This window comes from Podarcis bocagei (assembly GCF_964188305.1).
Source record: "Podarcis bocagei genome assembly, chromosome: 15".
Classification (NCBI taxonomy): domain Eukaryota; kingdom Metazoa; phylum Chordata; class Lepidosauria; order Squamata; family Lacertidae; genus Podarcis; species Podarcis bocagei.
In genome coordinates this window covers 46,739,196-46,751,959 of record NC_138141.1, presented here as the reverse complement: position 1 = coordinate 46,751,959, position 12,764 = coordinate 46,739,196, and the positions used below count along the sequence as shown (strand labels likewise).

Here is a 12,764-nt window from a genome sequence, read left to right as displayed (position 1 = left end):
CTTAGAGCCCAGGACTCTACCACTATATCAGAAACAAGAAAGCTGCAGAGATAGTGCGCACCCCGGAAATGATCTCTTTCAGCTTCTGCCTTCTGGAAGAAGGTACAGGGTTATAAAGACTAGGACTAGCCGCCTGAGAAACAGTTTCTATCCAAATGCGATTTTGGTTTTAAACACTGTGTAAGGTAGTCTTTATGGGAGTATATCCTATTTAATCATGGGGTATCAGTTTTTAGGGGGCTAACTAGGCTGGGATAGCTGGCTTGTTGGTTTTTGAATGTCTGATGTAGATTTTTTCAATTTCACTGTTCTGTATGAGACAATGTCAATAAAGATTATCGTATCGTATTGTATTGTATTTCAGATGAGGGTTGCAGCACACTGCAGGGAGAATGTTCTAGGCCTGAGACCAGAGACACACCAGCAGCCCTGCACTTCCAGACTGGCGGTGGGAGGAAAACCACAGACCGACTCCTTGCAGCAGAAGCTCCTGCAAGTATCTGGTGGCTTCCTAGCAAAGTCTTCAGCTTCTCCCCTCACCTTCTTCTCTCTCTCCTCCTCCCGCCAGGCGTTTCTTCGCTTGGTGAAATGCGGCAGGCGCAGGAAATCCGTCACCTCCCCTTCCCCATTCACCAGGGCGCAAAAGACAGGGTGGTCTCTGTAAGAAAAAGGAACGGTGCGCCGCTAGAAAAGCGGGGAGGAAACCCCACCAGGGCGTTGGGGACACATCTCTGCCAAGGAGCCTCCATACCTGGCCGAGGAGAAGGCGATGCCCAGCACCCGGATGCCCTTCCCCTGGTTCTCGTCCATGAAGTCGTCGTCTTCCTCCACCTGCTGGTCTGGCCGGTAAGGAGCCGCCTTCAGCCAGTTGTGCAGCTTCCGGCTGCAAGCCTAGAAAAGGAAGGAGGAAGGTGACTCATGGGCAGACGCTGGAAGAAACTTCCACCTGGACCATTTGGAGGGTTTGACAGAACCTCAGAAAGTATCTAAGGGGCAGAGCTCGAAGAACCATTTTTGGGCTGCATGAGTGTGGTCCCCAAAGGGGGCGGTGGAATTCCCGAGGTGGCACTAAGAGGCAAGGGGAACTGGAGGTGGCAAAGCTTTGAAAAGTTGGTCTCACCGAATAAAGTTCTTCTGGTTTTTTGAATTAAATTAAATAGTTTTAACTGGATTATGAATAAATGTGCAATTAATTGTTACTGTTTTGAATTTCATTGTTATTAGTGGGTTGTGCAAACAGCTGCTCTGAATGATGCTTTTCATAGGGTAGGGGGATGACTATGGATCTGGGGGGGCTGTGCCCCCTCCAAGCTTGGGAGCCACTTCTATGATGTGATTTTATCTCGGGGGCAAATACTCGAAACACAAAGTTGCCCACTGTCACCTGCAGAGGCAAACACCTGGCTCACCCATATATTCAATATGCAAAAAGGAATGATCCTTTCTTTCTTCCGTGCAAAGCAAAGCAGCCTCTCTGGAGAGGAAGGGTGGTAGCACTTTGAGAAAAGGACCAAGAGGTCCCTTCCAACTCTACAATTATAGGCTTCTTCCTTGAGCAACCATCTAGGCTAGGCCTGCTCTCCCAGAGGCAGGAGCTGCCTGCCAGCTGCTCCCCAAGCACAAGGGGCCTAAGCCAAGGGGGGTTGGGGTGGGCAGCATTGGACACCCACCTTGATGACGAACTCCTTGGCTTCCACCAGCAGCTTGTTCTTCAGCTCCATGGCCATCTGGACGTAGAGGAACTGGTTGAGCGCCCGCTCAATGGCCAAGGTGCGCTGCCGGTTCCACTCCTGCACCTGGTGGCTGAACTCGTCGCGGTAGTAGAACTGCTTGATCTCCTCAAAGTAGGACTGGTCGTTGCCGTAGCTGGAAAGGGAGGAGGAGAAGGAGGCGGTCAGTGGCTCCTAGGCATCATGGCTTTGTCACTCCTCCCACCACTGGGAGACAGTAAAGGCCCCTGGATGCCAGTTGGCTGGGCAACACAAGAGGGGACTGTAGTGATCAGGTGGGATTGCTATGAGGAATTATAAAAAAATATGGAGCAAGCATTGCGTTGACTGGGTTTGAGCCATTTTGATATGATTTCTGATCAATCCATGCCTCTGCATCCATGTCCTATTTCTCTGCCTGACAGACACATCTCAGCATTCTAAAAGCACAGGCCAGTTGCTTCACTGGGCATCCTGAGTCATAAAGATAGTAGGTAGTGTCAGGGATCGGTTCGCAGAGAAGGGGGGAGAGACAGGAATGTACAGAGAGCCTCCTCTGATGAGCAGCTGTACTTTGTCAGAGTTGGGGGAGGAGAGACTTTCAGGAGACACGGAAGATGAGAGAGAGAGAAGCTCAAAGGCTGCAATCGAAGAGAGAAAGGAGCAGCTTCCGGCACTTAGTTTTTCATGTAAGGAAAGGAAAAGAAGAGGGGGGTTTCCGGGGGTTTTCTGCTGGAGGGGGAACAGGTGAGAACCACTTCCGGAAACTGCTAGCGATTGAGGCAGACATGCTTTCAAAACCTCTGCACTGTACCTAAGTTTTTGCACTCAATAAATCCTGTAAAAGACAGGCTGGAGTCCTGGGCTGTTATCTTCGCAAGCATCCACATATCAATTTGACAGGTAGCTTCTTTGATGTACCTTTTCTTGAGTTTGTTAATCTTTAGATAGCTCTTAGGGCCAGGAAGGGAGTTCACAAAGAGATTGTAAATACTACCTCATCCTTCCTTCCTTTACTGCTTGTTTATGACCTCTGGGTTTGCTGAATGTATTCCTCTAGTCCTGCTTTATTTACTCTCAGATACGTAGGCATGTTCAAAGTAGTCTTTGTAGTTAACAGGATTTCTTCTGATCTGACTTTGTCCCATGTGGGTTGTGTTTTTTTTAATCCTCAGGGGAAATCTGATTGGTTCTTACGAACACTGTGTAAAAAGTTCTTTTGTGAATAAAACGACCTGGGCCGAGGGGTGGAGAGGCAGGATTACTATATGCACTCCTCCCAGAGTCTTGCTGATCAAGCCTTGTGTGTATTTTATTAATCAGAGTCCAATCCTTCCTGGTTTGGGGAATGCTACAGGGGAATGGACTCAGGTCCTTTGCAGCCCTACTTGGAGACAGACGCCAGGATTGGACCTGGGACCTTCTGCATGCAAGCAAAGCAGATGATCTGCCACGGAGCAACTTACTACCCACCTAAAGACATTGAGATTCACCCAGCGGGGAAAAGGGGGGGTGTCTTCAGGCACAGACTCACCCCTCAACGCCCTTCATGTCGATGCAGATGTCAATGGTCAGGAGCCCCTCGTCCTTGGCCAGGCAGATCTTCAGAAACTGGTCGTCCCGCAGTTCCTTCACAGGCTTGTTCTTCAGGTACTTGAAGGAGTAGGCGTAATGGGCCTCGTCCACATCCTGCCGTTTTGAGAAGGGGAGGGGAGAGAGGAGGCAGCGACTCAGGAGGGGAAGAGAGGAACACTCCAAGCAGGCCCTCCCAGGACAATTCCATGCCAATGTTTTTGGAATTCAGCTATTCCCCTCGACCACCAGGGCTCGCCTCTCTTCCCCCCTGCCAATTGGGCATGTTTTAATGCCTTCCCTCCAACCCAAGGAAACTCAAGGTTCTTGCTCCCGCCACCCTCACAGCAACCCTGTGAGGTAGAACCAGGCTGAGAGACAGAGAGACAGATTGCCATGGTCTTCCACTTCCTCTTCCACATTTTCTGCTTGCTCAGTTTTTAAATGTAAGCCTTTGCTTGCTGAACTGTGAATTCTCAAGCGTGCCGCAAACGGGTTTGCAGAGTTACTGGCTGGGCCTTGGGGACAGCCACGCGAAGAGGGATTTGAACCCGGCTCTCTCCAGAGCCCAAGCCAAACAGCTCCACCACCACTACAGCAGAGAGAGCCTTGGCACCAGATTCCCCCCGTTCACCAGGGAGAACCACCCAGGCAGGTGCGCTTTACCTTCTTCCCTTTCTTGGTAGGAGCAACGTTGATCTTTGCCCTTTCCTGGAAGGTCTGGCGCAGGACCTGCCGGACCAAGGGCTCGCGGGCAATCTGCAGGGCGACCATGTAGCAGGCCCCTTCCAGCACGGCCTCCGGGGTGGGGAACTGGCTGTGGAGAGCGCCAAGGCAAGGGCATGGCTGGGTCAGGATGGGGCGCAGGATCACCCCCCTCCACACTTCCAGCCTCCAGCTGTTATTCACAACTCCCACCCACCCATTTCCTCCCATCTCCGCCTTCATCACAACCCACCCACAGGAAGCCTTCTAAAAACGTGCATTATTCAAGCAGCCCGGTCAAACCCAAGAGGCTTTGCCAACCAGCTTCTGTACTGATGTGTCTGATATTCTAAAACTAATTGCAATGTGTTCTGGGCTTATAACCAAAGTGTGGTTTATGCCCACTCGACCACTTCAACTGATGGAACTGGCACTGTTACAGGTTTCGCATTTGTAAGAATATTTTAGTGTGGCAGGCACGTCGGAACTCCCTGCCTATTGCAAATAGGCAAGTGCCTTTGCTGTACACTTTTTGGCATCTACTGAAAACATTCTGGTTTAGGCAAGCCTACCCAGAGGTTTAGGTAAGTTGCTGTGAGTTTTAATCTGCTTTTAGACTATTGCTATTTTAATTTTCCAAAAGCCTTAACATTATTGCTGTTAATTGTTATTATCAATAATTTTAAGGCTTTATCTTTTTCTCTGTACACTGCTTTGAAGCCTGTCTGCTTTGTGTGTGTGTGTTTTTACAGTCAAGTGTTGTATACATTTTAATGAATGAATAAATAAATATTTAAATAAATTAAACGCCAATGCGAAAGAGACCCACAAAGCAGATGCCTGTAGGCGCAAACTTTGTCAAGAGTGATGTTTGTCAACCAAAAAGCACAACCTGGACACACAAGTCACAACTGAATCAGCTGAGAAGAGTTTAAGAGTCTGGAAAACAAGTAACGAACATGCCCAACGCCAAGACATTTTGAGTTCCTTTCCAAAGGAGGAAACTGAGGCAGGTCAAAGGGCCCCTGCTCCCCAGCCAGGAGGGGGCTACACCTGAGCCAGGGCTCCTACCTGCAGACGTAATCCTTGGCCAGCTCCAAGGGCTCAGCTGGGAACTGCTCTGTCTCGTGGCGCTGATAACTGTCACGCAAGTTCTCCCCAAACTGCTCGGGGGTCAGCCCAAACTTCTTGGCTAGGCCATCTAGGGGGACAACAGCAACCGTCAGTCATGAGAATATAAGGATAGCCCTGCTGGGGTTTACCGTCAGTCATCCACCCCCAGCATTTAACCTGGACACTGAGGTCAAGCGCCGAGGGCCTTCTGGTGGTTCCCTCACCACGAGAAGCCAAGTTACAGGGAACCAGGCAGAGGGCCTTCTTGGTAGTGGCACCCGCCCTGTGGAACGCTCTCCCATCAGATTTCAAAGAAATAAACAACTATCTGATGTTTAGAAGACATCTGAAGGCAGCCCTGTTTACGGAAGTTTTTAATGACTGATGTTTTATTGTATTTTATTGTATTTGTAATCTTTTGTTGGAAGCCGCCCAGAGTGGCTGGGGAAACCCAGCCAGATGGGCGGGGTATAAATAATATTTTTTTAAAATTGTTGTTGTTGTTATTTTTCACCACCACCTAGCCCAGCCTCCTGTTCTCATAGGGGCCGACCAGAAGTCTCCAAGCAGGATTCGAACACAAGAGCAGCCCTCTCCCCTCCTGAGGTTTCCAGCAACAGGGATTCAGAAGTAGGGCTGCCTCCAACTGCGGAGGCAGAGTACTGACTCACTGCAAAGGCCAAGGGAGCACAGGAGCTGGTACCTACCTAGGCCAGCCGCTTGGCAGATGGTATACATGTCCCGTCGAGACGCCTGCTTGAGCTCCGGTCCCTTCTGCTCTTCGTCTTCCACGTCCTCCCCTTCGCCTGGAGAAGGAAAGAGAGGCCCTTGGGAAAATGCCCAACCACCAGGGACGACCAGCAGAGGCCAGACACACTGGGAACATCAGCAGAGAGGCACTGTGGCACAGTGGTTAAGAGTGCTGGACTAGAACCCAGGAGAGGCCAGGGTTCAAATTCCCCAAGTCAGCCATGGGTGATCTTGGAAGCCTAACCTACCCCATAAGGTTGTTGTGGGCACTAAATGGGGAGTAGAACCATGTACGCCACTTACGAGTGCCTTGAAGGAAAAGTGGAATATAAATCCAATAAATAAACAAACAAGAAATCTCAAGGAAAGGAAAGGGGAGCCCCCCTGACAAAGTGAGAGAGGCCGCCTCCTTCTCCCATCCAGCAAGGGGGGAGATTCACTATGAGCATCTCGTCTCTCTAGCGCAGCCACTCCTAGCTTGGTGCTCCTCTTGATGGCCTGGGATTACAACACCCATCAGTCCGACAGGCAGCGTGGCTGCGAAGTTGCCTCACAGGGCAACAATGCCCAGAGGAAACCCTGAGACAGGGAGGCTGAACTAACACAGAGTTGCAGAGACCTCTGATGCGAAAGGAAGGGAAGAACGGAGGGGATGCGGAGGAAGCTCACCCAGACTGGCTCCCTTTGTGCCCAGAAGGACATTATCCTGCTGCTGTTTGTTTCAGTCCATATTTGAATTACGGATGCTTACATTTTAATGCACATTTAAGTGGCTTTTACCCTTCTAACCTGCACAAGTCTTTTTTGCCCTTGAGCAAAGTAATACTTTGTATTATTAATTACAAAAGGATCTTCATTTGTAATACATTGTTTCTGACTTGATGATTTCACCTAAACGGTCTCAGTCCAGTATACCTGAAGAAGTGTCTCCGCCTCCATCGTTCAGCCTGGAGGTCCAGCACCGAGGGCCTTCTGGTGGTTCCCTCACTGCGAGAAGCCAAGTTACAGGGAACCAGGCAGAGGGCCTTCTCTGTAGTGGCACCTGCCCTGTGGAACACCCTCCCACCAGATGTCAAAGAGAACAACAACTACCAGACTTTTAGAAGACATCTGAAGGCAGCCCTGTTTAGGGAAGCTTTTAATGTTTGATGTATTACGGTATTTTAATATTTTTTTGGAAGCCGCCCAGAGTGGCTGGAGAAGCCTAGCCAGATGGGCGGGGTATAAATTATTATTATTATTATTATTATTATTATTATTATTATTATTATTATTATTATTATTATTATTATTATACCACTTAGGGCTTTGGGGTTTTTTTTGCCAAATGTGTTGAGTGGTATATCTAGATTTTCTAAATAAATAAACAAGCAACCAGAACTAAGAGTGCCAGCCTCTGTGGGCAGCAGCCCAGTTTCAGGGCTTTTGCGACCCACAGCAATTGGCACAAGGAGGGTATGGAGCCAGGCCCCACCACCATGTGCAGAAAGCCAGGCTCAGAGGGTGGGGGAGAGAGACAGCCCTTTAGCGCAGGCACCAGAGCGGGGAGATGGTGGGGTGGGAGTATGGAGACAATCACCTTAGAAACCAGGCAGCCCCTTCCTGCAACCCACATACCTTCCTCCTCCTCGCCGTCCTCCCGGACCCTCTTGTGCTTCTTGCGGCTTGCCTTGGCGGCGTTCTGCATCTTGGGGATATCTCGGCCATAGTAGAGCAGGAAGTGGTTGTACACATCCCGCAGCTCATCCATGGACTGCACGTCCTTCAGCCTGCCAAAACAGAAGCATGAGAAGGCATTTAAAAATATATATATATTTGGCAGGAGCCACAAGAAACAGATTTCATTTCTTTACTTTACTAACTTTTTTAAGGATTGAAGCTGCTGAGCTTTTTTTAGGATTGAAGTTGTTGAGGTTTTCTTAGGATTTTACTCCAGGAAATAAACTGCCACAGGGGCCGCATTAAACCAACCTGTGGGCCGGATTAGGCCCCCAAAACAGACTTTGGACATGGCTAGACCAGACTCTTCTTCACTTCTTAAGTACAGTTTGGATCCCGAATGCCTTGGGAGTTAAACGTTTTGATTCCTGAACGCCACAAACCCGGAAGTGAGTGTTCTGCTTTGCAAAAGTTCTTTGGAAGCAGAACGTCCAACTTGGCTTTCGATTATGTGCAGGAAACTCCTGCAGCCAATCAGAAGCCGCACCATGGTTGTCGAATGTTTTCGGAATTTGAATGGAGTTCCAGAATGGATTCCGTTTGACAACCAAGGTACGATTATATGTAAGGAGACTCTCCTTAAAATACTTGCAGTGTCCCTTTTGTCAGAGTTCCAAATCACGACAATGACAAGAAATGGCAAAAGGGCAGCCCTAGTCAAGAAAAGAAGACACAGAAAGCTTTCCCCGAGGCTCTCGGGAAGAGACAGACAGGCTGGCCAGGGGGAACCATGTGTTCCCATTGAGACAAGGCACCGGCCTGCCTTGAAGTCTTGGCCTAACAGCTCTGAGGAGAGACGGTACCTCTCCATGTCGGTGGTGTCCAGGGCTCTGATGCCGTCTGCCAGAGGCTTGTCTGGATCCGCAGAGATCTGCTCGTACTGGTAGGCTTGCATCTTCTCAAAGAGCCTGGTCAGATTCTGCTTACGGATCTTCAGCTGGGTCCACTGGGGCAAGGGAGAGAGAGAGAGGGAAGTTTGCTTTGAGTCACCTGACTGCCTTCCCAGAACCACCCCACCGACTTCCTTGAGGAAGGAAAGCAGCAAGAGTCAGAGCAGAGCCAGAGAGGTCCCTTTGGCCAGCGAGCACACGGAAGATGCAGAGGGTGGGGGCTTCCTTCCAACGGTGGAGGGGGGGGCTTGGGCCCCCACTTCTTGCAAAGGTCAGTGAACTGAGAGAGGGAAAGGAATGAGAGACTCCTGGCCAGGGCCATGCTGGAACTGAAGTCACAGGGCTTAGCTAGCTGACTCCATAGAGGGAGTCATGTATGAGAGGGGCCCTCGGTGGCTAGTTAGCCAGGATGGCTCTGCTCTGCCTGCACAGTGGGAGGCAGCCATGCTTCTGAACACCAGTCCTTCGAAACCACAGGAGGGGAGAGGGCTCTTGTGTTCACATCCTGCTTGCAGTTTTCCCACGGGTATCTGAATGGCCCCTGTGAGAACAGGGTGCTGGACTAGATGGGCCCCCTTTGGCCTGATCCATCTTCTTGTGTCCTTATGAACACCAACACCCCACGACACAGATAATCTGGTCGTGGTCATTCAAGTTTGCAGAGGGAGAGAGCTAGGAGGCGCAGACCTTTTTGGACAGGAGAACAGGGCCCATTTCCCCCTCACACAGAGATTTTGCTCAGTGAAATCGCAGGAAGATATATATTGTTATTTGTTAAAAGAAATGATGGCCCTTTCTATGGTGGCCAAGGAGGATCTTCTCAGGTAAAGTTCCCACCAACGAGTGGCTACGGAGCAAGAAGAGACAAGTGCACTTCCCTATTAAAAAGGTAAAGGGACCCCTGACTATTAGGTCCAGTCGTGACAGACTCTGAGGTTGCGGTGCTCATCTCGCTTTATTGGCCAAGGGAGCCTGCGTACAGCTTCCGGATCATGTGGCCAGCAGGACTAAGCCGCTTCTGGCAAACCAGAGCAGCGCACGGAAACGCTGTTTACCTTCCCGTCAGAGCAGTACCTATTTATCTGCTTGCACTCTGACATGCTTTCGAACTGCTAGGTGGGCAGGAGCAGGGACCGAGCAACAGCTCACCCCGTTGCAGGGATTCGAACCGCCGACCTTCTGATCAGCAAGTCCTAGGCTCTGTGGTTTAACCCACAGCGCCACCCGCGTCCCTGCACTTCCCTATTACTGTTTTTAAAAAGAGGAGTCCATTATGTCCGCACCACCTTTCCCATTTCAGTGATAACAGCAACTATCTTAGAGCAGAATCACCGTCTCAGGTGAGGCGGCTGGGCTGGGAGGCTCACCTTCTCGTCCCACTGCCAGACTCGCCACAGGTCATTGATGTGCAGTTCTGGCTCTACGTACTCCTTCCTGTAGAAGGCGATGAATGGAACCTAAGGGGGGGGGGGAATGGGAAAACCCCATTAAACCCAAGGAGGTTGGGCTCACGGACAGGAGCCCTCCTGTTCATGGCAGGCTTCAGTGCCCGGCCACCTGCCAGGGATTAGGGATTCCAGCTGCCATCGGCCCCTGTCAGCGTGGTTGTGCTTTTGGACTCCAGCTTCCACCAATCAAAGAAATCCATCTACCCTCAAGGAAGCAGCTCAGCCGTCCCATCCTAGCTCACCTCAAAGTGTTGGTTCCTCATGAAGTTCAGGGCCTCTTTGATCTTCTGGATGGTGCTGGGGCCCTTGCGGCTGAAGCTACTACTGGCCTGGCCACGGTCCAAGTAGTCGGCACTCTCCTGGGGGGCAAGGAGAAGGCAGGGGGGTTGGCTGACACTGACGTTTCTTACAACCATAGAACAAATATTATCTTTGAGCGTGGCAACACCCACCCCTTTGGAACTCCCTGCCTATTGACACCAGGCAGACACTGTCACCATACTCATTTCAAGCACCTGCTAACAATATTTCTTGTTCTGGAAAGTCTAGCAAGACACCTGGGTTTGACATGCATTTTCAGCTGCTGATTTTAATCATATTTTAAATTTTAAACAGAATTAGCTGAAACACTTTTTTTTTTTTTGTACAGGAAAACCTAGTGAGACAAGTAGGCTGAGAGTTAGCTCAGTTGGTTACAGGGCGCTGCTGACAACGCCAATGTCATGGGTTCAGTCCCCATGTGGGCCACATACAACTCTGTCCCTTCCAACTCTGCAGTTCTATGATTCTAAATTTGACATGTGTTTTAAGATAGCTGTTTTAAGCCAACTGTTTACTCTAATTATATTTTTAATGTCAAATATCTCCTCCTGTTCCACTGTCCTTAACAGTGCCCCTGCCCAAAGCCCCCACCTCAGACTACCACACCTGTGCGCCAGAGACAGCCGAACCTCAACCCTGTTGACACCCAGCTGGCAAAAAACACAACTCCGAAGAGAAGGCTGTGAAGGAGAACTCTGGAAGGGGGGGGGCAGTGCAATTAATTCTCTTCAATATTGCAGGCTCTGCATGCTTAGAGTTAGTCCAAAATGCAGCAGCGAGATTACCTACCACCTGGAATTGCATTTAATTCTCATACAAACTGTTTTCGAAACAGCTGCACTCATTGCTAGCTCGCTTCGAGACCCAATTGAAGGTGAGCGTGTTAGCATTTAAAGCTCTAAACTACCCAGGCACCAAATACCTGAAAGATCACCTCCTTCCCTACAGTTCCCTTGGGTGCTGAGATCAGAAGAGGGGGCCCTTTTGGTACGCCCTCTGCCCTGAGAGGTTTAGCGGGTGGCAGTCCAAAAGAGGGTCTTTTCTGTGGTGGCCCCTCAGTTGTAGAACTCCCTCCCCAGAGATGTGTCTCCGGCACCTACATTATACAACTTCCAAAGGATGCTGAAGATGCACGTCTTTTGACAAAACCCATCTCAATTTTATGGCTGTTAAGTTGCTTTGCATTGTTTTCAATATTGCTTTATAGGCTGCAACTTGCCCTGGGACCTTAAGAGTGGAGGAGTAATAATAAAACAAACAACAACATAGAGACATGTCCCACAGCCTTCCAAGAACAGCTGTCACTCCAAGCAGATCCTCACCTGCAGGGAGATGGTGGGCATGGCAAAAGCATTCCGGTAGATCCAGTCGGCTTCCTCTTCCAGCTCGTCATCTTCGGCATTCTTCACAGGGATGGAGCGCAGCTGGGAGGAGGAAAACAGAGTGCAAAGGGGTGAAGTTTGCTGCAAGAGGCCTAAGCGGGTCAGGGCTGCGTTTGTGACCCAAGGCTAGGGAACATCTGTGCCCCCAGATGTTGCTGGACTCTAGATCCCCAGCAATCTAGCAGGGCCAGTGGTCAGGGATGAGGGTGATGGGCGCTGGACTCCAGCAACATCTGGGGGCAGCCACAGGTGTCCCCCCACCCTTGCTGTAAATGCAGCAGGTAGTGAAAAGGGAGAAGCAAGGACCGGACAGGCAGGTCTCCTCACCTGGAACCTCTCGGGCATGTCAGTCACCCGGATCTCGTTGTCCTGGTCAGTCAGGTGGCTGCTCTCCAGTTCACTGGGCTCATACATCTCGAAAATGCTGCGGCGGCTGACGCGCTTCTTGGCCGTCTTCTTGGGCCGGACGCGGATCTCCCCTTCCGTCTCTTCGGGCTCGTAGTCGTACTCGTCTTCCATCTCCTCGTCGTACTCGTTGTATTTCTCGAACTCGTCATAGTCAAAGTCCACTCCGAATATCTCCTGAGCCTCTTGCAAAGCACTGGGAGAGGACAGGAACACTGGTATTTGACCACTGAAGACCCTCAATGTCTCAGGAGTGGGGAAAGGAGAGAGGGCAGCAGCTGACTTGCCCACAAAGAGCCTTATGAGAACAGGGGGCCTCTGAACACCTAAAGCCAAAGCAGGCCCATTTCCACATTGAAAGGGAGCTGGGCAGCTCCAGGGGCCACTGCAAGGAACAGCATTTCGCAAAATTTTAGAGGTGGAAGGGACCCCCAAGGGTCATCTATTCCAACCCCCTGCAATGCAGGAATCACAGCTAAAGCACCTCTGGCAGATGGCCATCCGACCTCTGCTTAAAGGAAGGAAGGAGAAGCCCCCATCCTCTGTGGCACTTCGTTCCACTGTCAAATGATTCTTACTCTCAGGAATCTCTTTCCCTACAGCTTAGCTGGAATCTCCTTTCTTGCACTTTGAACCCTTGGGTCCTGCCCTCTGGAGCAGCGACAGCCCTTTGGGGGTTCCAGATGGCTGTCATGCTACCGCTCACGCCTAACATTTCCCTTTGGCGGTGGTTCCCTCCCCGCAGTCAGA

At 50.4% G+C, this 12,764-nt stretch overlaps 1 protein-coding gene across 1 annotated transcript in view; it reads right to left on the bottom strand.

Annotated features, from left to right (window-relative positions):
- Positions 1 to 12,764, bottom strand: part of SUPT6H (SPT6 homolog, histone chaperone and transcription elongation factor) — a 43,314-nt gene that overhangs the window by 17,799 nt on the left and 12,751 nt on the right. The window contains exons 7-19 of the mRNA XM_081172342.1: positions 11,937 to 12,210; positions 11,550 to 11,651; positions 10,149 to 10,265; positions 9,826 to 9,915; positions 8,372 to 8,514; positions 7,467 to 7,618; positions 5,807 to 5,905; positions 5,058 to 5,187; positions 3,948 to 4,098; positions 3,244 to 3,398; positions 1,671 to 1,866; positions 752 to 891; positions 541 to 658 (exon numbers count right to left, since the gene is read on the bottom strand). Coding sequence (XP_081028468.1) covers positions 541 to 658; positions 752 to 891; positions 1,671 to 1,866; positions 3,244 to 3,398; positions 3,948 to 4,098; positions 5,058 to 5,187; positions 5,807 to 5,905; positions 7,467 to 7,618; positions 8,372 to 8,514; positions 9,826 to 9,915; positions 10,149 to 10,265; positions 11,550 to 11,651; positions 11,937 to 12,210 — 1,867 coding nt within the window. The remainder of the gene's footprint in view (positions 1 to 540; positions 659 to 751; positions 892 to 1,670; positions 1,867 to 3,243; positions 3,399 to 3,947; positions 4,099 to 5,057; positions 5,188 to 5,806; positions 5,906 to 7,466; positions 7,619 to 8,371; positions 8,515 to 9,825; positions 9,916 to 10,148; positions 10,266 to 11,549; positions 11,652 to 11,936; positions 12,211 to 12,764) is intronic.